Source organism: Vicugna pacos, chromosome 13 (assembly GCF_048564905.1).
Source record: "Vicugna pacos chromosome 13, VicPac4, whole genome shotgun sequence".
NCBI lineage: Eukaryota > Metazoa > Chordata > Mammalia > Artiodactyla > Camelidae > Vicugna > Vicugna pacos.
The window spans coordinates 15,241,780-15,267,316 of record NC_132999.1 but is presented as its reverse complement, the minus strand read 5'-3'; the positions used below and the strand labels follow the sequence as shown (position 1 = coordinate 15,267,316).

General features: G+C 35.5%; 1 protein-coding gene across 4 annotated transcripts in view; it reads left to right on the top strand.

The window, feature by feature from the left end:
* LRRC7 (leucine rich repeat containing 7) overlaps nucleotides 1-25,537 on the top strand; it is a 426,756-nt gene that overhangs the window by 336,617 nt on the left and 64,602 nt on the right. For 2 of the 4 annotated variants that reach the window (XM_031683477.2, XM_072975752.1), the window contains exons 14-19: nucleotides 1,105-1,229; nucleotides 3,294-3,542; nucleotides 8,248-8,448; nucleotides 15,953-16,064; nucleotides 16,277-16,457; nucleotides 18,159-19,839. In XM_031683477.2, the coding sequence (XP_031539337.2) occupies nucleotides 1,105-1,229; nucleotides 3,294-3,542; nucleotides 8,248-8,448; nucleotides 15,953-16,064; nucleotides 16,277-16,457; nucleotides 18,159-19,839 (2,549 nt within the window). Of the gene's footprint in view, nucleotides 1-1,104; nucleotides 1,230-3,293; nucleotides 3,543-8,247; nucleotides 8,449-15,952; nucleotides 16,065-16,276; nucleotides 16,458-18,158; nucleotides 19,840-23,617; nucleotides 23,759-25,537 lie in introns of all 4 variants that reach the window. The other 2 variants (XM_031683476.2, XM_072975751.1) reach the window with 2 other exon arrangements.

Genomic DNA, 25,537 nt, shown 5'->3' with positions numbered 1-25,537 from the left:
AGATTAAACCCCTAGTTTGTTCCAGGTAATGAGGTAGATCTAGTTAGGTAAGGTGTGATGTTCAGGAATCAGCCTAGTTTGTTTTTTGTTTTGTTTTGCTTTGTTTTTTGTTTAGTTTTGTTTTCCTTTGAGGAAATCAGAATTGGTCATAGAACAGTTTTCTTGAACTTTAAGCAAGTCACTGTTTGGTTTCTGAAGCAGAAATATAATAAATGAATTTTCAGAATACCTTGCAACAAACAGAGATTTATATAATAAAATTCATTCTTTAGGAAAAAATTTATCCTAAACTAAGTATTTTTATTGCATTTTCATGTCATGTTCACAATAATGTTCCAAAGAAGATACTACCATTAGCCTACATTCTGATATAAATTAAAGATTAATAAGCCATTTCTTTTCCCTGTCAATTTGAGACACACTTAGACTAGTTGAGATCTTAATGTTAAAGACTGAATTTTCTACATGTTTTTTACCTTACATTGTCTCCCACCAGACACATAAAACAACAACAGCAAAGTTTGCAATCTTAGTTTATTGCAAGACCAAAGTTATGTAGTACCCTTTATAAAATTCTGATAGAGTTTATTGGTTACAGTTATGGGCTCTTTAATCACACAGACATGGAGAAGCTGCATGACTTTGAACAAGTCTCTAAAAACTCAGCTATAGTTTTCTCATTATCAAATTGAGGATTGTATTAGTACTATCATTGTGCTGTTCTGGGAATTAAAAGAGATAGTGGTTTAAAATATTTAGTCCAACTCTCTATCATCATAATTATGCTATGGAGAGTCCATTCTCTACACTGGAAAAGTTCCCAACCCCAGTATATAATTGATGTGTCATTAGCAAAGCTGAAATTGAGTTAAGATGTTAAAAGAGTTTGTAACTAGTATCAAGGGAATTTTATTCCTTCTTTTTCTTTCTTTCCTTCTTTCTGCCTTTCTGTATTTTCTTCTTTCCTTCTATTTATTTTTTTCTTTCTTTTTTATTTTTGTATTTGTTTGTAGTACCTGTTGCCTTTTTTTGCATAGTGTACTAAGCTCTATTAATAACAATTTATGTGAAAAAAAGCAATAATACTTTGGAATCTAACTGTAGATTTCCAGTCAGACAGTGACAGCTTTAACCCTACACTGTGGGAAGAGCAGAGACAACAACGCATGACTGTTGCATTTGAATTTGAAGAAAAAAAGGAAGATGATGAAAATGCTGGGAAAGTTAAGGTGAACCTTTTAATTTTTGTTTCTTCTTTCTTCTCATTATTTTTGTTTGTCCATTGTTATTATTTAAATTGACTTTCAGACTAATTGAGTGACCTCTGCTAGAAGATCAGATACATCTTCAAGTCTCATGGTGGTACCTTTCATTATAGGAGGATGGTGATTTTGGAAGCATTGTTGTGCTTCAGAATGAGACTAATGTCCCAGTTCTGACTGAGCAAATTTGATATGCCACACCATCTTATCGAATAGCAACATGAAAGAGATTCAAGCTGAGAGAAAGCCAAAAAAACAAGAAACAAAGAAAAAAATCTGGGCGATGGGCTTTACCTAAGCACCTTATTACATCTTTAAAACTCTGAAATGTGTCTTTTTTAATCATTGAGCAAAGCAAGGCATCATGCAGACTGTGTGAGGCCAAAATACACATTTATGAAAGTGCCAGTGGATTAATATATTACGTTGGCATTAAAATCTCTGAAAGATTCTGTCTCTGAAATATTTGAGAAGAAATTTATGAGTTTTCTTAAATGTGACAAGTTTTAATAGAGGTGCATGCCAAACAGCAGGTGATGTTCCTTAGGAAAATAACTTGAAATTTTTTACCTTAAAGCATATTTTTTAAAAAGTCCTTTATTGGAACCAATCTAAGTCAAGTAACAGGATTAATTTTAAAATCTATGTTTCCATTGTATAAATGTTAAAATATCTGAATTTATATGGATTTTATTTACATCAGATCTTCATGTTATCATCATCATCTTGAATCTCTCATTAATTTTTATGGTATTATTTTTGCACTTTTTCCATCATAAGTACTAACAGCTCTCACGCTTGGTGACTAATTACTTTAAGTAATTGTATATGCATCCTATTAATAGATCTAGACTGTGTGATGTGCTCTTCTTTTCTGTCCCCTCATTCTCACATTTTCTAAACTTTTTTCTTAAACCAACACACTCTAGAACCTTACTAGAATTAGTAAGGTAATTGAAAAGCCCTACCTATATCATTGTGGAGAACCCAAAATGGATTCCCAAATCAAAATGACAGTTCTGGTGATGATTTGGGCTTTAAAAAAATGTTTCTGAATGGTTGATTAGTGCCATCTAATAACCAAAGAGACATTTTTTTAACTTGTGAATTCCTAGAAAAAATAATGCTAAACTAAAAATAAACCAAAAAAAGATCTTTAGAGTGTTTCAGTTCTTCTTTTAAGGATTTTGTATGTTAAATCCAGAACCAATGGATGATGCATTCTATACTGGACCTCTGATTCATTCTTTTACCTCATTGAATGTCAAAAACTACATACTTCTTCCTAAAAACCTCTATATTCAAGGGCTCCAAGAAGAAACGAGTGCATTTAATATACTCTGGTATATGTGTCAATGAAAGCATAAAACATAGTAAATGCAAGAGTTATTTAGAAGCCCTGTTTGTGTGTTATGTGATCAGGTTTGATTATAATTAGAGTAGGTTCATTATGCTTTAGAGTACATTTTTTCCACGTTTATTTATATTTGATTTATTTTATATGTTAGTGAAACAATATGTGTTTCCAGAATGTCAAACTACTTGGTTTTGACTAATTTGAATATTTCCAATGCCATTGGCTATTGGATAAATTAGAACACAAACTTCTAAATAAATCATCATGGAAGTATGATAAATGGAATATGCTGAAATCTTACACTAAATTAATTATACTTTTCTGGTTCATTACATGTACATTAAATTTAGCACCCTTTTACCTTTAATTTACATAAAATTTTAAAAGCAACAGCTGACCTGTGGCATCAACTTCCAAATGGACTAGAGTATAATGCTCTACTTACAGTGTTTAGTGTAGTATGAATGCTGCCTTGTGTGAAGAAATTGTGATCCGTTAGCTTCATATGATATTGGTATGGTTTTAATGCATAGAGTTACCACTAATATTCTGATGGTTGTTTTAAATGCATTACCCAGAATGAAAAAGAAAATCAAGAATAGAACAATGATAAATGATAGTTTTGCTACAGTGCTCCTCTTTCTCCCAGAAAATGGAGATTCCTTCTCCCACAGGATCACTCCTGCCAAGCCCCCTGGGAAAGGGGCCAGCGTGGGATTACTCTCCAACCTGCCAGACTGTCTGGCGATTGCTGCACACCATGGGCCAGGTGTGATCAGCAGATCCAAGATATGCCCGTCCCCCAGAATGACCCACAGCTGGCATGGGGTTGTATAAGTGGCCTCCAGCAGGAAAGGAGCATGTGTACTCCATTGCCAGTTGCAGCACAATCCACCACTCTTCCCTCTCTAAGTGGCAGACAGGTAGGCCTAGGTGTTTGGGGTAGGAGAATCCCCTATGTAGAGGCAACCTTGGAACAGTGGTTTATGGGGTATGTTCTGCATGATTTGGGGTAAGAAATGTTGATCATATAGAAACCTATCAATTGCCAGTGTTTGATCCCAATTTAATTTCTTGTTCATTGACATTGGCAATGGGGTGGGGAGAACTGAGTCAGAGGGGAGGGAACATCATTTTGAGGTGCCGTCTGGTGGGATATCTGGCATGGTTTTTGAGTTGAGTGCTTCATTTTTATTTATGTTTTTATTTTTAAAGATTTTTTAATTTAATTTAAAGTGTGGGAATACCAATAGTCGGGCAGAATGTTGATGACACTACTGATGCAATCTAAATTGTCCCCAGACATACACACTTATCTTTTAATAATATCAATTCTGGTGGAGATTAAATAACTAAAATTTGATTCTTAAAACAGCATGAGATTTGAATTGAAATTTGCTGAGAGTAGACTTTGTACACAAAGATGGACATCTGTTGAAAGGCATCAATTTTCCTTTAATCTGAAGGCACAGATGATGAGAATTCCTGTAAGAGAAGATTGGCTTGGGAGTTGTGGCAAATAGGGCTTCCTTATCTCAGTGGGTGGGGTGTTTAAGAGTTTAATGAAAAAAAAGTCTTAATGGGATATAAAAGAACACTATTTTTTTGGTAAGCTTTATCATCCACATGTAATGGACTAGATTCTTATTCTGTGTCTTATATTCTTTCTGCAATATAAGGCAAGGTGAGAATCCTTAATAAAAGTACTATAGGTTTTCTATGGAAACTATTCTGATTAATTTCTAGAATGAGGTATTTACCAATTAATAACCAAAGCATTAACTATTATTTCTCTTACTGGAATTTACGATCAAATCAAATTAAAATTTGATCATTACACAAGAAAAGCATAATTCTGTGTGAATTCAAGATATCATTTCTAAATCCCTTGGCTGTGAACAGCAGTTCTTTCTTCATTGCTAAATCTTTGGGAGTCTCCAACATCTTGCAGCTGCTATTTGCATTTACTGCACTTTATTTAGGTCTGAGATGTACCTAATGTTGTGAAACGCTTCTACTTTTCAAAATTAAAATAAAACAACATTTCAGTAAAAATGGTGCATTTTACTAAAATGTATATGTAAAATGAGCAAATACTTTATGGTGAGTGATAAAACATTTAGATAAGAACATAATTGACAGATTTTTCCCACTTATGTGTTAGTAAATGAATTTACATATTTTTATCCCATATTAGAATAAAGGCATATTTATAGCCTGTATATTTAGAAATATAAAGAAACTGCTTTTGTATTTGGACATTATTGAACTATTATTATAATTGTGTTCATGATCATGTTGATTCATTTCTGAAGCACATCACACGTGAGCTGGAAAATAGGGAGGCAAAACAATCTGTAAAAGCACATTTGATATGCTTTTACAGAACTTACAAACATATAGGATTATAAAATACTACAGTTTCATTTAAAAAGAAATAATAAAATACTGTGTTAGCTTTACATCTTAAAAAATTGAAATTATCTTAACACATTAAAATTCACATTTTAGATTTACATCATTTCTCCCACAAGACTGCACAGATATATGCTTCACCGATATCAGAGAACAGCTCTGAACCAAGTGACATTTCTGTAGCATAAACTTTGGAGTCAAAGACCTGAGTTTGAATCTGAGCATTTCTACCTGTAACTGTACGGCCTTCAAGTAACTTACACCATCTGGGTCCCTGCTTTCTTCCTGTACAATGGGAGCAGATGCTACAATGGGTTGTGAAATTTAAATGATACTTATTGATAATTAGTTACAGATTATTAATTAATATTAGTAATTATAGCTGTTTATTATTCATTTATATTTAAATCAACATGGTAAATAATAAAATAAATATTGTTTATCATATAAATAACATAATAAATTAAATATCCCTATAAAACATTTTGCATGATGCCTGGCACATGGCAGATACTGAATAAATGGTAGTTGTTGCTGCATACAATCTGAAAAAAACTCCAGACAGTTACAGGTATTATGGTTAGACATTTATCTATTAGAACTAGATTGCCAAAAGAATCCAGATTTTAAAAATATATAACTTAAGTCTGATACGAAAATGGTACATAATCTCTGCATAGAACTTACAAATTTTCAAAGAATTTTTCACGTTTATTATCTCATTTGAGCTCTAGATTAACCCAAGATATTATCACTCCCATTTTACATGAGTAGAAACTGGACAGAAAGATTTGTGGCTGGTAGCTAGCTGGGGATAAACCTCCAGCTTAAATTTAGGTCTTCTGTCTTCAAGTCCAGTAAATTCTGCCAGGAGACTAGAAAGTGAGAAGCAAGGAGCTTATTGTATACATGGAACAAATCCAAGTTTTATGAGACTGGAAGCTTCCACAGTTTGGAGAGCAGCCTCTTTGAGGAAAAGAATAGAAAATAACCATGTAAATACATAAGTAGGACCCATTATAAGGCTTTGGGAAGAGCCATGCAGGTGACAGACTCTAAAGTTTAAGCTTCATTAGCTTCATGGCAAATTCATTTCTGCTTCTAGAGTTAAATATTTTTACAGAGATAAAATACCCAAATATATCCTGTTGATATGACCAAAGTATCATGTTAACTTGTTTATAAAATAACCATGCCCATCAGTAAGTAGTCATCTAACTGTGTCGGATGAGACACAGCGTCTACAAAAATTAGATTACATTATTCAATGAAGTATTTAATTCAGTTAAGAAAGAACACTTCCCATTTTTTGCCTTTGATTCATTTCAGAAGTGTAATTTTAGCATTGATGACTTTTAAGTTGTGTAGAATTATAATTTAATGCACTATTTGAAAATTATTTTTCATTCATGTACCACTAACTATTAAAATTTAAAAAATGTTCTTAATTGGCATAACAGTCATATCATTCTACAATTTACATTTTTACATTTTTTAGATGTAGCTTTTTGACTTTTAGCCCTTTGATATCAAGTACTTTTAAACAAGTTCAACAATATAATTTAAAATTTAGATTTAATTTGTGATTAATATTTCTAATATCAACATAAACAGCAGATCCAAGAATGCATGCATCCCAGTGGACTTTTTTGTGGCATGGCTATCATTCTTTTTATGTTTATTTAAGAATGCATTATAAAATACCCTTAGATATATTTATGTTACACTCTAACAACTTATACTTGTTTTTCCTTTAAAGTCTAACTTCTTCTTAGGTTATATTTTTATAGCTTTATTTCTATATATTATTAACTTTATTATTTGTTTCAGCATATTAAAGATTAAATTGTATTCAATAATATTTATACTAACAAAATTATCTGGTTTTTTCATCAGCTTTCCAAAAATTTATTGGAAAAATAATTTTGTATTTTTAGTACTGAAAGGAGTGTTAGAAATCATCTAGTGAAGTCCAGTCCCAGTATGTGATACGGACAGGGAGCTATAAGGAAGATGAAATGCTAGAATAACAAAGTTGATGGATTTGCTAAAACTGCAGATGAGCAAAAGTGTTTGAATTCACATTTATAATCCTCAGATCTATACCACCATCATAGTTTCTTACATCCCATGTGTTACATAGGTGTGTAGGGGTGGCTATGTGTGCACCCCACCCTCTCTCTCCTTTTATCTCTCATTCCCACTCTTCCTCTTTCTTTTCCGCCTTTTCCCTCCCCCAGCCCACTCTCGCACACACGTTCCACAACATATACTCACAATCACATAAACCATTCCATTTTGTAAAGTTGATTCTACTCAGATGACAAAAGATATGACTACTGGAATAAACCAGGCCAAATAAATTTGCCCCTTATTTTTCCTCCCACTCCCTTTTAATCAGCATGCAATATATATATATATATTCCCTAAAGTCAGCTTGATACACCAAAAATGAATTCAAGAAGAGAAGTAAATATCTGGATAAATATAAGCCAACATTTACATATTTACCTAGACTATCTTAGACAATGTCCATGATTTTTCATTTCCCTTTATTGTGAGATATAACCTATAAAGCATGTTACTTTATAAGTTTATTTTATTATTTTATTTATTTATAAAGGCCTCCCTGAAGATATTTTTTTTAGGTATTAACAAGAATTTGCTACCCTACCTTTCGATGTAGCATTCTAATTAACATAGAGCTGACACATAGTTGATAGCAGATACTGTCAACCCCCCATTTTTTTAATACATGGTAACTCTACTTGTAAATCTTTTCGGGTCTCCTCTCATCCCCTGCATTGACAGTCCAAAGATATTTTTAGTGTCAAAATAATTACTTATAAATAATTGAGGTAGGGAAGGGAATAGCCTCTAAAGTATAAAAGCAGCTGATAGTAACTTGATTAAATTTTCAGACATTACCAGTCACTTCAGTGTTTGACCTACTGCTATTTCAACCATCTACAGAGTAGGTCTAAAAAATCCAAAAATTATTTTTAATCTAGAAGGGTGGTTAGGGGTGGGGAGAAGTCCCAGGAGGCACAATGTAAGAAGAACTCTGTGTTCTACTCTGCAGTACTGTTTTTCAGCCAGCTCAACACTCACTATATTGCATTTGGTTATACTGCTGCACGTAAAATGGAGTAGTTTTGTGAACATGCCTGCTGAAAGTATTTTTATGTTAAATTTCTTTTTATAAACTTCTAGGTTGAAATAAACCTAAAACGATATCCAACTCCTTACCCAGAGGATTTAAAGAATATGGTAAAATCTGTTCAAAATCTGGTGGGTAAGCCAAGCCATGGAGTGCGTGTTGAGAATTCAAATCCAACTGCTAATACGGAGCAAACTGTGAAAGAAAAATATGAACACAAGTGGCCTGTAGCCCCAAAGGAAATTACAGTGGAGGTATTTCAAGGTTATTGGTAATTGCCAGTGTGATTTGGATTTTTTGGAATTAGTAAATGATATGTTTTTTAATTGAATAGATCTTCTTTGATAAGTGCATTTTTTCCTAATATATAAATGAATCTTTTTACTCTTTCAAACTATGAGGGTTGCATTTAATAAGTGACCCCCTCATGGCCTAAAATCACTAATACAGCTCCAAAAGTTCCAATACACACAGAAGGAATAATTTACTCACCCAGCTAGGCCTGACCCGTGAGTGCATTAAATCATTTTCTTTGTATTCCTTGACTACCCCAAACTTTCATTGTATGAGTCATTAGAAAAGACTAAATGAAGTGTTTTTTTTTTTTAATTTTGCAAATCTCAGGAAAATTCTTAATCAGATTTAGAGCTAATTTTTTTTAATGTTTTTGTGTTTGGGGAACACCCTTTGTAGGTAACACATCTATAAACAACAAAAAAGGGGCGATAACTTTGAAATTTAGCTTTATGGAATCTAACTATGTGAAGCTTAGTTCCTATATTTTAAAATGAATTGATATTCATCCTTATCAATTTATGTGGTCTGAAAAGAATTCAACTACATTTGTGCCACCTCTGTACTATCTCATCTATTCTTCAACTAATTTGATTATCATCTTTTTATCTTCATTAGAAACATAACTGGTATGAGTACACCTGGAAGTTCCTATACCTGCTGCTCAGAAATCTAGGTTAACAGAACTCTTTACAAATCTGCGTTCCAAAGCACCAGTTTGTTGCATTGATTAAACGCCAACTGTATATTTAGCACTGTGCTAAACACTGTGAGAGAGAGAAAAGAAATATAAAATGTGTGAATAGCTCCAAATGATTTAGAGCCTAATCAGGTAAACTTAAGACAGATGAAGCAATTAGAGAATATATTATATAAAATAGGATAACATGGTTGGTTGCGTGATGTAGAATATAATACTCTAAGAAATTGGAGAGGTAAGCAATCTTTGCCAATCAGTTTAAAAATTACATGAAACAGGTTTAAGTTTGAATCACATATTAAAGATTGGGTGATTCTTTTAAAGTAAAAAAGAGAGAAAGTAACTCCAGGACGCAAAGAGAAAAAAAAAGAAAAAGCTTAAGCAAAAATAAACATGGTGTGCAGTGGGTGGTACCAGCCTGCCCCAGAAGAGAGGAATATAGCTGGATGTTTAGGAAAAAAATTTTAAGTAATTGTTCATTTTCATTGCTTTCTTCATTGTGCTTTTAAAATCGATATTATTGTACTTTTTTTCTTTCTTTTTTCATTTCGCTTATAAAAATCAGTATTATTGTACTTTTTTCTTCCCAAAATATTACAGATATACTATAGCAAAGCAACAGACTTTTTAATCTCTAAGATAACTGCAATAATACATAAAGGAGGAAAAGTGATATTTAGCAGATACAAACTACATACACATATACTTTATATTTAGATCCCATGTCATCACAGTTTAACATCAAAATAACTGTGAGGTCATGAAAACCTATAAACTGAATAACTGTGCTAAAAAATAAGTAGATCCTAAAATTGTTCAATACAGGGATGGGAAAGGTGAGGCAAGGAGGCAAGGGAAAGGTGGTTTTGGTCTTGAATTTAATAATAACCTGACAGCAGAGAAAAATCTTAAAATCGTCCCACAAGCACTTCAAGCTTAACAAATCCAAAATTAAATTTAATGTTTCCACCTCAAACTTGTTTCCGCTTTTATATTCCTGATCTTGATCTCAGCTGGCATCATTATCTATCAGTTCACTCAAACTAGAAATTTGGGAGATATCTTGGTTTATTTTCCTTCTTTCTCCCCACTTCCTACCCCTTCCAAACGATCACCAACACCTATACTTTTTCATCTAAGTATATCTCCTCTATCTCCTAAGGCCCTCAACTCTGTCCTGCATTTCTGCAAAAACTGTCAGTTTCTTGGCTTACCTTGTCCCCAGGCCCCCTCATTGCCTTGCTAACGGCACATCTAATCTTGCCTTCCTTAACACACTACAGTGACTTCATATTGCCTATCTAACTAAACTTCTTAATTAGCTGCAGTAGTCAAGCTAAATAAGATTAAAGCTCAACTTTCAGCTTTATATTTATTTCTGTGGTTCACCCCACTTTCTTAGCTTTCTTCTACTGGCCTTTCCTCTTGAATAGAAATTTCCTTGAAAATATCAGTACTTTTTCTAAAATTGAGATTCTAGAGCTTCTTTTTCCAACTTTAAGCCATCCTAGAGCAAGGAGAAAATGTTGCTTTCTGTATCATCCTCCCCTCTCAAATTACTGCATCCAAATTTAGGTGTCATACTCTATCTATTTAACTTCCAGATATAATAAATACAAATAACCAAGTGCTTAGCTGATCAATGAAAATGTCTTTATTTCAACCCTCACATTTGATTGTTAGTTTCTCTTTATATAGGATGGATACTTTCCTTCCAGTTATGCAAAGAATTATCCCATTGTCTTCTAAGCTTAACGTGTTGCTAATGAGAAATCAAATATCATTTTCTCCTCAGTCCTTTATATATAACTAGTTGTTGATGGTTTATTCTTTGTGTTTCTCTGCGTGAGCTTCTAGATTCTTTTCTTAATCTCTGGCTATAGTTGCTCCTTAATATCCAGTCTTCCCTTCCTCCTTTTATAATAGGAACTCTAAAATTTAACTAGACACATGGCAGCCTAAACCAAGGACTACAATTTCCAGCATCCCTTGTAGCTGGGGTGATCATGTGACTAACTTTGGGCCAACTGGATGTGAGCAAAAAATATGTATAGCTTTTGGAGTGGACCCTAAATGGAGAGAAATAATAATAAACAAGTGCCTAGCGATCAGTGTATTTATGCATTGTTCTTATATATTTTGCGTGTGTATGCCATTCTTGAGGCATCATTATTTAGATCATACTACCAAGAATGTGGGAGAGGGTATCACACACTGCATAATATACTTATCCATGTAGTTAAATATGGAAAACCAAGAAAAAACAAATAGAGGTAGGTAGAACCAGAAGCAGAAAACAGGGGGGAAAAAAGGCAAATAGATTACATATGTAGTAGAGTAAGAGGGAAAAGGAAAAATAAATCAGCACTTGTTGATCACTTTCTATTTGTCAACCCTATGCCAAGAGTTTTAACACATGTTATTCTAGACAGAGAATATAGCCAGGAGAGCCATAAGGACAAAGGAGGGCAGAGAGATATGAAGGCTCCCACTGCCCCACTTCCCTTCATACGTGCCTGTGGAGTTTGCATTTGTTCTTCCCCAGTGTCTTAGTCCATCTGGACTGCTATAACAGAATACAGTAGCCTGGGTGACGTAGAGACTTTTCTTTTTAAGAAGCCATATTTTATTTATGTGTAAAAATCAAAGCTCAAGAGACTTAAAAATCAAAATTTCAAAGGCTGAAAGCTATCAGGGGTTAGTATACAGTTAGAGCCAGGTGCTGACCATTGATCTCTCAGTCACTAAAGGCAAAAACATTTATTTCTCCCAGTTCCAGAGGCTGGGAAGTCCAAGATCATGGCACCAGCAGATTCAGCGTCTAGTGAGGGCCCACTTCCTGTTTCATAGATGGCCATCTGTGACCTCACATGGTAAAAGGGGTCAGGAAGTCCTCTGGGGTCTGTTTCATAAGGGTACTAATCTCATTCATGAGAGCTCCACTCTCTGACCTAATCACTTCCCCAAAGCCCAGCCTCCAAGTACCAACACATAGGTTTCAACATATAAATTTGCAGAGGACACAAACATTCAGTCTATAGCACTCAGTTCTTTGTATAGCTAGCACTTCCTCATCCTTCAAATTTCGGCTGAAAGATTATCAACAGGACGGACTTCCCTGATCACTTTGACCAGTAGAACCCTCTGATTTTGTCCAACAGATCACCTTGTTTGTTAGCATTTAAATATAACAAAAACATTTCTGATTATTTTGTTAATTAGCTTCAGATATTGGGTTTCATGAGGGCAGGGACCATCTGTCTTGCCCACCATCATCCTCTCAGCGTGGAGCATAGTGCCTATTATGGAACAGAGGTGCAAATAACTGTTGAATAAGTGATTGACTGATACCGTCCATTGTTGTAACCCTGGTAGCATGTCTGACTCTTCAATCAATTAGAAGTTGATTGAAGGCAAGGACAGTTTCTCTGAGTTTTTGTTGAGTGAATGATTGATTTTTGGCTACCTTACCTATCCACATTTTATCACCTGTGTGTTGAATAGCATGTGTTCTAGCAATAACAATCCACAAATGGCCAATAAAATGAAATCTCTCTTGACTCTGCTGATCTAATGCATTTATAATTTGCATATTAATATAATAGTATGGGTAGAGGTAAAATGTGATGGAGAGTATTGTGGAATGAGGAAGGCAGGGAAAGAGGAGGGAAAGAAGGAAGGATAATGGTACAGTGACATAAAATAAGTACAGTCTAGAGGTTCCTAAACTCTTGGTACACAAATGCCTTTAATGTCTTAGTAATTTTGTTACAGTGACCCTAAACCAAAAGAATACCTAGCTGTTCCATTTAAGTTGTCAGGTCTGAGCAATTTAATAAACATATATGCCCTACTTTATGGTTACTTGAAAAATAATACACATAAATTGAAAGAGAAAATAATATTTTTATTTCATTCTTAAATAACCAAAACTACATACTAATGGAATGTGTGCACCTGTTGTACATCACCTACCTTCTCAAATTTTGGAATCATATTGGATACTACAACTTTAATTTCTGTTTCACATTGATTTTCCAGTGGCACTTGATGTTTTTTCACAACCACCACCAAAAACTCAGATTCATTCATAGAAATAGTCCCAAAAGCTTCATCTACTTTTCCAACATTAACTTAATTCTACCACCCTATTTATAAAAGATTTTATAGAGGCAAAATCAGTTATTAATTTCCTTTGTTGGGCAGTTAACTTTGTTCTGTGAAACTCATTTGAGAAGTGACATTTTCTTAGCTTAGGCAATATAGCATATCCAGCACCACATCACCTTCAGGAAGGACAAATTCCCAATTCAAATCCTGGCTCTACCACCTATTAACTTTGTGACTTGGAATGATTACTTTACCTCTTTGAGCTTCCATTTCTTTATCTATAAAGCAAAGATGATAATAATAAATAAAATTAAATAATAAATAACAATATAAAACAAGGTTGTCAAAAATAGACTCAGACATAGAAAACAAACTTATGGTTACCAAAGGGGAAAGAGGGGAGGGATAAATTTGAATTAACAGATCCACACTACTATATGTAACATAGATAAACAACAAGGATTTATTATAGAGCACAGAGAACTATATTCAATATCTTGTAATAACCTATAATGGGAAAGAATCTGAAAACGAATATATAGATATTTATAACTGAATTACTTTACTATATACCTGAAACATTGTATATTAACTATACTTCAATTAAAAAATAATTTTTAAAAGTGAGGTTATCTTTTAAATAATCAACAGGGATAATATGCAATGTTTAGCATAGTAGCTGAAACATTGTATATTAACTATACTTCAATTAAAAAATAATTTTTAAAAGTGAGGTTATCTTTTAAATAATCAACAGGGATAATATGCAATGTTTAGCATAGTAGCACAATAGCAGACATGTAATAGATTCTCCATAACTGATTGTTGCCACCACCACTACCACCATCATCATCATCATTATTTTGCTCATAAAGATAAGAGAGTCTAACTGGATCAGTGGAAAGCCATTATATTTGCCTCAGTATTAGTCCTCCACCTAGGTGGAGAGTCACAGAATTCTGAGGAAGAGATTCAAGTTCATTGTTAGCTGCTGTCTTTCTTCCTAGTCTCTAGGGCTCTTGTGATTCAAAATAGAAATCCTTGAACAGCCAGAGACTTGAATTTGAGTCAAACAGCTACAGCTACATGCAGAGCTCCAGACACAATTTTGGGATACTAGTGTGAATATTTGATCTATACATACAAAATTAACTTGAATACCGACTGTGTAAGGCATAAGAAAAAAAGTGAAACCCTTTTTTATATTTCCATTTCTGTGCTTATACAACTATTTTGTTTTTTTTGTTTTTGACTGCAGCAATGTGCTTTTACTTCTATATGAAAATAAGAATATTTCCTTTCTAAAATATTATTTTAACCAATAAGTTATACTTAGATTTATAGACTGTTAATACTAGATAGAAATTTGCACTAATTCCTGTTATTTATTACCTTCATTTTATTGATAAATTGAGTAAGATCTAGAGAGTTACAGTGACTTTCTCAAGGTATTCTGATTAATAAATGATAAAGCAGGACTAAAACAGAAGTATGCCACTCTGTAACTCATTTCTTTTTTTAAAGTCTTAACATTTTATTGCCTTTCATAGTACCATTTCTCAAATTTGCATCTGCTTCTACTTATGAATTTCTCCAAAGGTGTGTAAAGACTTTTATTCTTTAGTCTGTCAACTTAAAACTTTATCATAAGTTTCTTATGCTAAACCTTTGAAATAATTTTCAAATTCATGAAAACATAGATTTTCCTCTTCATCTCCAGAACTTCCATCAACCACATTCTCTTTCCTATTCCTCTTCATTCTTTTTTTTTTTTCTCTCTCTCTCTTTTTTCTTTACGGGGGGGGGGGGCAGTAATTGGGTTTATTTATTTATATTTGGAGAAGGTACTGGGGACTGAACCCAGGACCTCGTGCATGCTAAGCATGCACTCTACTGCTGGTCATACCCTCCCCCCTTTCCTATTCCCCTTCAAATCTAATATTGCATTTTAAGTCTCCAACGTGCTCACAGCTGAGCTCACAGCTGAGCTCACCAGGAGGCAGTCATGTAAGGGAAGATCATTGGACTAGAGCCCAAGAATCCTGCCTCCACACTGAATCTCTGTCTAATTATCTGTGTGGGCCTGGGCCTCAGTCTCAGAATCCACCTCTAGGAAACAGAAGGATTGGACTATCTGATCTTTTAGTCTTCTTCCATGGAAATATTCTTCTTAAAAGATATACCCAGGTCTAGTTGGTCAGTGATATACTTTCCTCTTCGAATTCTTAGAAGAGTTCACCCCTTAAAACTCTTACATGTTATATATTATATATGCGTGTACTGTCTTACTCATATATGACATCATAATTCAATCCTGTGTTAAGAGTTGTATCTCATCTCCCTAACTAGATTGTAAACTCCCAGAGAGTGACATTTTGTCTTTCTTTGGAAACTCCACAGTCCTTTGCACAGTGCCAGGCATATAAAGAGCTTTCAAAAAATGTCTGATGAATAAATGGACTCATTTAAATTAGAGAAACAAAAAATTATAGCGCTTATCTCAGAGATAACATATGACTCACTTCTCCTAGTGCACCAAGTGAATTACTTTCGAGAGCCCCATCTTAGATCTGAGCCAAATAAAGATACTGCCACCTTGGTTAACCAATGTTTAAATGTTTACTTTCCTTGTCCTGTATTATTATATCTCTCAGGATTCTTTTGTTCATCCAGCTAATGAAATGAGGATTGGGGAACTTCACCCTTCATTAGCTGAGACCCCTCTGTACCCACCCAAACTTGTTCTGCTAGGGAAGGACAAAAAAGGTAACATTGTGAACCTGATGTGGAAAATATGCCACAAATGCATGTGCATGATGAATCACCAGTTGTAAATTATGATACACCATAGTCTATAGAACTATTTTACAAATATGTATTTCTAACATTAATTGGTATGCTGTTTTTCATACTTGCTTTTCTGTGCTTGTATTTGTCACTGTTTATCGCGGTATAATATTTTCCCCTTTACATTTCAGAATCAACTGATGAGTCTGAAGTTGACAAAACTCACTGTCTGAATAACAGTGTTTCCTCAGGCACTTACTCAGACTACTCGCCTTCCCAGGCTTCCTCAGGATCCTCTAACGCCCGGGTTAAAGTGGGGTCCTTGCAGACGACAGCTAAAGATGCAGTACATAATTCTTTATGGGGTAACAGGTGTGTTTAGAATTCCCTCTTTTCTGTTCCCAAATGCTTCTTTTCAGCAACTTTTTAAAAATGGAATCTTCTTAACTTTGGAATTGTATTCAGCACATGAGAAGCACAGAAGACAGAAGGGTCAGGTAAGCAAATGTAGTCCCCCTGGGATTTCCAAGAGTGGATGACTCCATTTTACACAGAAAAAACCATTGCTTAAGGGAGAGATGGTAGGAGATTAACAGGTTGAAATGACAGATTAGGAAGCTTTTCAAATCAAAAATTGTGTTTGCCCAACACTTAACTTTGACACATTTGCACACTCACCATCCAGAATGGTGTTATGCATTAAAGTAAGATGCATGGAAAACACTAATGTGCCTCGTACAGAGCAAACATTCAATACATTTTTCATCAGCACCTTCATCCTCATCATTTTATCACCACCTGGAAAAGTTAGACTGTAAGTAAAAATGTTTAATCTTTCCAAAATGGCTCCTACTCTGTATTACTTCCATTTTACAGATCAAAATCAAAAGCCATGGAGCGCAATAAAGCGATTCAATGAGGTAATACTTGCCCAGCTCTGGATTCCCTTGTTTTGTAACTTGTTGATATGTTTTACACTTCAAATAACAAATAAAAATTGTTGTGTAATATAAGTGGTCAATGAGTTTTATGCATAATTTATTGATAATATCACTACTGTTAGCAATATATTCTTTGGTAGTTGATGAGTAATTATTTCTACTCATTGATGCCCATGATAAAAACCTTAACTCTTTCAGTTTATAAATTCATTATTTGTTATACAAGCTGGGACTGACTTAGGTACTTTTGGAAGATACCTTCTAAGTGCACTTTTTTTCCAGTTTAGCAAAAGCACTTAAGTCTCTCACTGATAAAAGATATATAATTCAATATCATTAGTGTGCAAATGGATTAAGAATAAACTTAGAAAAATGAGCATCTTCTAGAGATACTGTGGTCACTGGAATATACATGCCAATGACCAGAAGTCAGAATATAATGTGTAATATAATTTACACTCTACAAAAAAGATATGTTAATGTGTTCCCTATACAATGGATTCTATATCTTTCAATTATTGGCTTTCAAATATGTTATTTGAAGACAAATTTGGGCTCATTAGATATTTAAAGCGTTTATAAGAAAGGTACTCAACCAATAGTCTGGAAATATTTTGAATCCGAAATTCCAGAGATGGGGACCAGGGATCAGGTGGTTCTAATTGTCAGACGCATTTCAAGACCATTACTGAAAACCTCTATATTTCATTTATTTATTCATTCATTCAACAAATATATATTTAATACCTACTGTGTACCAAGCTCAATGCTAGGCCTGAGGAGAAAAAAGCCTCTGCCCTCATGACTTTATATTCTAGCAGATGACACAAGGCAATGCACGATAAATATAACAGGTAAGTAAATTATGTATGTTAGAAGGTGATGATTACCGAAGAAATGTAAGTTAAAGTCAGGTAAAGGGGTAGCTTTTTTGGACATGAAATAGTAATGCCATTTTAATCATAAGTGAAGTGTGGATGAATGATCAGTTAAACAAAAGATGGTGGCATTCTTTTTTTTTTATTTAATTGACTTATCTGGGTATGGTGGCATTCTTGCCTGCTTATTCTCTTTCTGGCAAAGGCCCAGATCTTCCTCATTTTCATGTTTCTTCTTCCCATTGTGTTTGCAGGATTGCGCCGTCTTTCCCACAGCCTCTTGATGCAAAGCCATTACTCAGCCAGCGGGAGGCTGTTCCCCCAGGGAATCTACCACAGCGTCCTGATCGGCTGCCAATGAGTGATGCTTTCGCTGACAACTGGACTGATGGCTCCCATTATGATAACACAGGGTTTGTTGCAGAGGAGACCACAGGCGAGAATGCCAACAGTAATCCTCTCCTAAATTCAAAATCTAGAAGCACATCTTCTCATGGACGCAGGCCTTTGATTAGGCAGGACAGGATTGTCGGTGTTCCCCTGGAACTTGAGCAGTCTACACACAGACACACACCAGAAACAGAAGTGCCTCCTTCCAATCCTTGGCAGAATTGGACCAGAACCCCTAGTCCTTTCGAAGACAGGACTGCTTTCCCTTCCAAATTAGAGACGACCCCTACCACCAGCCCGTTGCCTGAAAGGAAAGAACACATACCAGAACCTGCTGAAATACCTAGTCCTTTCTCTCCAGGAGTCCCGTGGGAGTATCACGATTCCAACCCCAACAGGAGTCTCAGTAATGTCTTTTCTCAAATCCACTGCCGCCCAGAATCTTCTAAAGGTGTTATTTCCATTAGCAAAAGCACAGAGAGGCTTTCCCCACTAATGAAAGATATCAAGTCCAATAAATTCAAAAAGTCACAGAGTATCGATGAGATTGACATTGGCACATACAAGGTCTATAACATACCGTTAGAAAACTATGCCTCTGGGAGTGATCACTTAGGAAGTCATGAACGACCAGATAAAATGTTGGGACCAGAGCATGGTATGTCCAGTATGTCTCGAAGCCAGTCGGTCCCAATGTTGGACGACGAGATGCTCACGTATGGAAGCAGTAAAGGGCCACAACAGCAGAAAGCCTCCATGACAAAAAAAGTCTATCAATTTGACCAAAGCTTCAATCCCCAAGGAGCAGTGGAAGTTAAAGCTGAAAAGAGGATACCGCCCCCTTTTCAACCCAGCTCTGAGTACATGCAGCAGCCCGGCAAAAACATCGCCAAGGATCTGGTTAGCCCGAGAGCTTACAGAGGATACCCACCAATGGAGCAGATGTTTTCGTTTTCTCAGCCGTCTGTCAATGAGGATGCTGTGGTAAATGCCCAGTTTGCAAGCCAAGGTGCCAGGGCCGGCTTCTTGAGACGGGCTGACTCCCTGGCGAGTTCCACAGAAATGGCCATGTTTAGAAGGGTCAGTGAGCCTCATGAGCTGCCTCCGAGTGACAGGTACGGCAGGCCCCCGTACAGGGGAGGTCTGGATCGCCAGAGCAGCGTGTCAGTGACTGAGTCCCAGTTCCTGAAAAGGAATGGCAGGTATGAAGATGAACACCCTTCATATCAAGAAGTGAAAGCTCAGGCGGGAAGTTTTCCAGTTAAAAACCTTACCCAGAGGAGGCCACTGTCTGCAAGAAGCTACAGTACAGAGAGTTACGGTGCCTCCCAAACCAGGCCAGTTTCAGCTAGGCCTACTATGGCAGCTCTTTTGGAAAAAATACCGTCTGACTATAACTTGGGTAACTATGGTGACAAGCCATCAGATAACAGTGATATAAAGACGAGGCCCACTCCTGTGAAGGGAGAGGAGAGCTGTGGTAAAATGCCTGCAGACTGGAGACAACAGCTGCTTAGACATATAGAAGCTAGAAGGTTAGACAGGGTATGTTTGGCATTTCTCTGTAAGAATATCCCTCCTGCCTTTAGTTTTGCTTTATTGGCATTTCTAAGCACATGGAGTGAAGCATGAACGACATGAATGAATAGACGATCAGCATTTCATTTATCTCTATATTGTGGGGAAATTGATCATAATAGTGTTTCATGGATATTGTTGAATGCTCTTTGAGAGTCCGTAACCTGTAGGTGAATAATTTATCAAATCTATCCTAAATACGGTTAGTAAGACAGAATTCAACTCATATGTGGGATGGGGCTTCAATTGCTTTCCAGCCATTAAGGCACAATTCCTCTCCTAGGACACAAAACTGTTCTCTAGTGACCTAAAGAGTATGATTTCTATTGCATCCATAAAAAGGGAGTATTTTGCCCCTTTCTGCACCGACTCATTTATATTAAAGTCAGACCTAATTTGTTTATAAATTCTGCATATAGTTACTGCTATGGGACGACTGAAGTTATTACTTCTAATGAGCAATAATCTGCCCAGCAAGAAACAGGAAAATGAAATAAGCAGAGATTGAATGCCCTCCTACACATTATTTTATTTAATGAAAATCCTGCCACTTAGAATGTCGGTTTTCATATAGAAAGAAATGTTTAAATTCAAGTCATACATACTAGAGACAACAAAAATAGATGATATTTGTATGAAGACTACAAATGTACAAATTAGTGTGTACATTGTGGCAAAAAGAAAAAGGGAGATTAATCCCAATTCAGTTAAAAATTGAGTCACAACAGATCGTGGAATGCATAGTCACTGAAGAGACTAAAAAAAATTCTATAAGGTCTAGAATTACTTTTTGTTGCCATGTGTGTCTCTCTAAGAGAAATCTGGTATTTCATTTTCTAAAACTATGATCAATTGACCATCATCACTGGGTGTCCTTTGTGGTTTTGGTGTAGAGGGCTTTGTGTGCTCTGCATTGACCTTAGACTCTTAAAAGTCCCTTTTGTGAAAATAGGGCCTTTTGTTCTCATTTTCTAGGTTTAATGCTCAGTGTAAATGGGGGATCTGGCCAATAATATACCATTAGAACGTTTCACTCAGTAGTTTTATTGTTTTATTTGGTGTCCTGCTAAAAGTGCAGGTCACTGCATTTATTACATATTTTCTTAATGTTGAATTTTATGTTTTCAGGTGTACTCTTAAAAATAATTATATTGTTTGTAGGTCGTGTCTACATGACAAGAAAACTATTTATAAGGAGAGTGAACTAATAAATGTGGGTGTGGGTGTTAGTTTCTCGATGTGGAAATTGCTCCTGCATTGCGAAATATTTCATCAGAATGTCTGTTTCAAATAGGTGTGCTCAGTCCCACTGAAGGGAGCCTCATCAAAGCCTCATGACTGGCTGTCAGTGGGAGACACCTGGTCGGTTGTCACCATGCCTTACCTCAAGTTATACCCTCCATGTAGACAGATAACTTGGAGGGCGAAAATATTTGGGGCCAAATAATACAATACAGTTTGGGAGCTCTGGCCTCATGTAGACACGACCGTACGTAACAGGGTAAGATGGATTAGCCAAGAAGGGGTATAAGATGCTTTTCAGAGCATATATACAATGACTAGTAATTTGAGGCAACAGAAGAATGAGTGAAAACCAAGCATGAAAAAGAAAAGACAAAATTCTATGTATTTGGTACCATCATTCATTTACTAGTTTCCCAGATAAATGGTTCCTTTCCTTCTATCAGAGCCACTGAAAAGTTGTTGACTCCTCTTGTTGGAGCAGGAATTTGGAGGGAGGAAAATAGGACCAGGGGCGGGGGCTTTGGATCAGCAGAAGTCTGGAGGCCCTGCCAGATAACTAAAAGTAAACGCGTGTGTATTTTCCATCGCTGTGACAACACCTCCCTTTTTAATTAGTCTTCATATGTCCCGTCTGTTTATAATTCCCTGGGCCTGTCTTTCACTTTTCAGAGTAATTTCAGTATATGTTCAATAGTTTCTCATTTAATCCCAAGAAATTAAATTACCTGACAGTGTTACTTCAGATCCTCGAATCCCAGTAAATTTTCTTTCCCCCTCTCAAGTGAGTTCCCGAGCTACTCAGGCTGTATCTTACTTAAAATGTCAAACAAGATAAACTCAGGATATGGGAGCACAGACATGTTACGTAAAATTGGTTTTGACGTAGCCATTGTGCTTAACGTTCTGTCCAAAGTCAGTCTGCACCAGACAGTGTGCTTCCTTCCCAGTGAAATTTAGTTGAGTGATTTGAACCCTGGAAATCAGACAGTTATGCTAGAAACTACAAGAAACTACCTAGAAGCCTGGACATTGGATAAGTTTAACAGTTCAACGTAATGTTGGTTAATGATCTTGCTCAGTGTTGACCTTGGAGAGACAGCTCCAAGTACTGCCCTAGATAAAAGATCCTTGTTTTCTCCTTTGGCTTAACCTCAAGGCTCCTGGTTCCACTACAGAGCCCCACTTGAGAGAATTTAAAACATGGATGCATATGTCTGAGACTGCTACTCTTCCAAAGGAGCTGAGAGAACACTAAATTGGAGTAATTTTAAACATTAAGGAATCATTCAAGTGCTAGGTTGAAATGTTGAGTGTCTTTTTCAGTTTTGGCATGGTGAAAATGAGGAATCTCTGGATGAAATAATCAGAGACCATGACAAATATGACTGGTAACCAAACACACCATAGGAGTCTTTCTGTTGAGTTCAGTGAAATTCTAATGCTAAAAATCACCTCTTTGCAAATAATGCCCTCAGGATAGAATAGTTACCTGCTGTCAATGTTCAACAGTATTCAGTTTTTAAAAGTGAACTAAGTTAGCTTCTGCAGATTTTTTTTTCAAATTAAGAGAACTACTTAAAAGGGCCAAATGCTGTCAATTATTACATTTCCATAATAGGTGGAAAGTGGAGATTGTACTGATGGAAACTATTTGATCACAAGGTAAACAAAATGTTTTAATTTTTAAATGAAGTTCTCAGAAAAAAAAATGAACTACCTATCAGACACTTGGAATAACTTTAGATGCACCTGTTAAAGGGTAGCCACAATGCAGCTATCACCATAGTGTTCTGTAGGTATTTATATCAGATAACCTTAATAGTTCAAATCATAATTCCTTTAGTTTCATTATGAAATTTCTCCAGTGTAATTTTTAAGAAACAAAAAAAAGTTAAAATATTTGAATTCACATACTACCTGACTGGTTTAACTAATCAGTAAATTCAGTCAGGCAATGGTCAGATTAATTTTTTTGACCAAGTCTTTCTGAGTTGCTTATAGACCGAGAAATAAAGGCAACGAATTTTAGCTTTAACATTGCAGTGCATTCGTTTTAAGGCAGATTAGAAGCTAGTATTGGTCTTTTCTAAGTGATAATCTCACAATCTGAAAGAGACCATGAGATTTGCAGCTGACAGAATTTGATTAAGACATCACTGTTTGAATTGTTAAATTAATGGACCACCACCGATGAACGTGTGTCCAGAGTCACTACAATCATAATATATGAGATAGGTTTTACGCCTTTGAGTTAGCAGCAAATTTAAAACAGAATGTTATCTTTGCTTTTTGTCTTTTCTGTAGTTTTGAATGGTACTCATTATGTGCATAACTAACACTGTTTACTGTATGCTTTTGTCTGATCAAGTGCATGTTTGAAAAGGAGAGTTACTGTTTGCCTGCTTAAAGTTAAATGTTATAAATTTAAACACGTTCATGTAATAATCAGTTTGTTGAGCATGTGTTCACATCCTGTCACATGATTATTTCCTCTACTCAGAATGCTGCTTACAAACACAACACAGTTAACCTTGGCATGCTGCCCTATGGAGGTATTTCAGCAATGCATGCAGGCAGAAGCATGACTTTAAACTTGCAGACTAAGTCTAAATTTGATCTACAAGAACTACCTCTTCAGAAAGTAAGTATGGACTGCCCTACATGTGTCAGCATACCAAAGCCAGTTAATGTTGTTTGTTCACGTAATGTGTTTAGGCTGTACATACAACCCTGCTTAGAGACTCTCAGGAGTCCAGAAAGCACAAGGGCGAATAATGTAGAGCCCAAACTCTTAGCTGCTAAATGAATATGTATACCTAGACTGATTTCTCAGGTTCCTGCTTAACAGCTTTGCTTTTTGGATTGAGCAGGTACATGGCTTTTTGTGTTGCTTTAAGACTCATTTTTCTTATTATTCATTTTTTCTTTTATTCTTTGTTTTTCTTTCTTTTGTGTGTGTGTATATATATGTATATATACATAGATATGTATGTGTATATATATACATATACATTATTTTCACTTTTTTGGAGACAGCCCTATATTATCTTGCTGATGCATTCTGAGAATAGAACTAGAAATTATTATTGGATTTCAGTTTATTCCTTTGGAAAAGACATAGAGCCTTAAATCAGAATAAAAATTAAGTGGCTGGCATTTCTAAAAGCTTCTTCGACCCATTTTCTTTGTCGGAAATATTATGTAGAAGTGAAACGTGAGAAACAAATTTGTGACTTAGCTAGCAAATTGTTACGCATCCTGGGTCAGTGAAAAAGTAGTAAGTTCACATCGTTTTATAAATGAAAATGTAGGCTCATTTGAAAGGGAATATACTGTAAGAGGAAACATTTCCATTTTCAAAGGAACATTTCTGCTGTTTTATTCAAGCAAGATAGAGAATGCACATTTCACCTGCTTAAATTGATTAATGCTGTCTGTCTTAGTTACATTTCGATGGAGACTAATGAGGGATTTTCACACAATATGTCATTATGACTATATTATTAATACAGTCATTTGCCTAGTAAGTTTTCATGGAAAAAAGCAATGCAAAAATAGGGATAGCAAAATGATGGTAGCCTCCAAAAACTCTTCTCTTAATAAAATTAATGAACATATGGAACAAACTCCCATCCCAGTAGAGTGAGGTTCATAAGAACGCATATTTTATTGTCAAATTATACTTAATAACAATCCCTAACTCCAGAGAGTTTGCTTCCTGCTGAGTAGAATAATCAAATCAAAGAGACATTTATATTCAGTTTTTTTTTTTTAATCACCCATGATCACTCTGGAAGAAAACAAAAACTAACTACATTGAGGACGTTTGAAAGTTATTGTTCCTGTCCACAGTCTCCTGTTGCAGGATCAGTGAGTGGTATGTGGGTAATTTTCTCTCCAGGGAGAAAAACGAGGCTCTGATTTGTGGTGTTTGTCTACCTCAGTGATAAAATGCTCCCTCTCTGGCCAGTGTCACAGTAGTAACTTTCCATCACTGAACTCAGCATAGCTACTGAGCTAGCACAGGTCGGCTCCAGCACACTGCTGTCAGTGAGACCCTCCTGTTTTAATGGAACCTGTGCTTCTTGTCCTCTCAGATGCCCAGGGCTCTCATCTCCGTCCTAACAAAACCAGTGTTCAGAGAGGCTTGAAACTTACTTGCACTAAGGAGCAGACAAGCTATCAGTACTTACATTGGCACCTTTCCTGGAGGGCTTGGCAATTAAATATAAATCAGACTCTTAAACTCCAGTGATGGACTTTCAAAATGCAGATTAGAGAGATTTTGGTATGAAAGAAGCTATTGCTTGAACTCCCTGAAAGTAAATCATATGGCTAGTCCCTTATTTTGCTTACTTTTTAGCCCTATTTTCCCATCAATCTACAGAATAATATAAATTTGTCAGTGTCTGAAAAATGG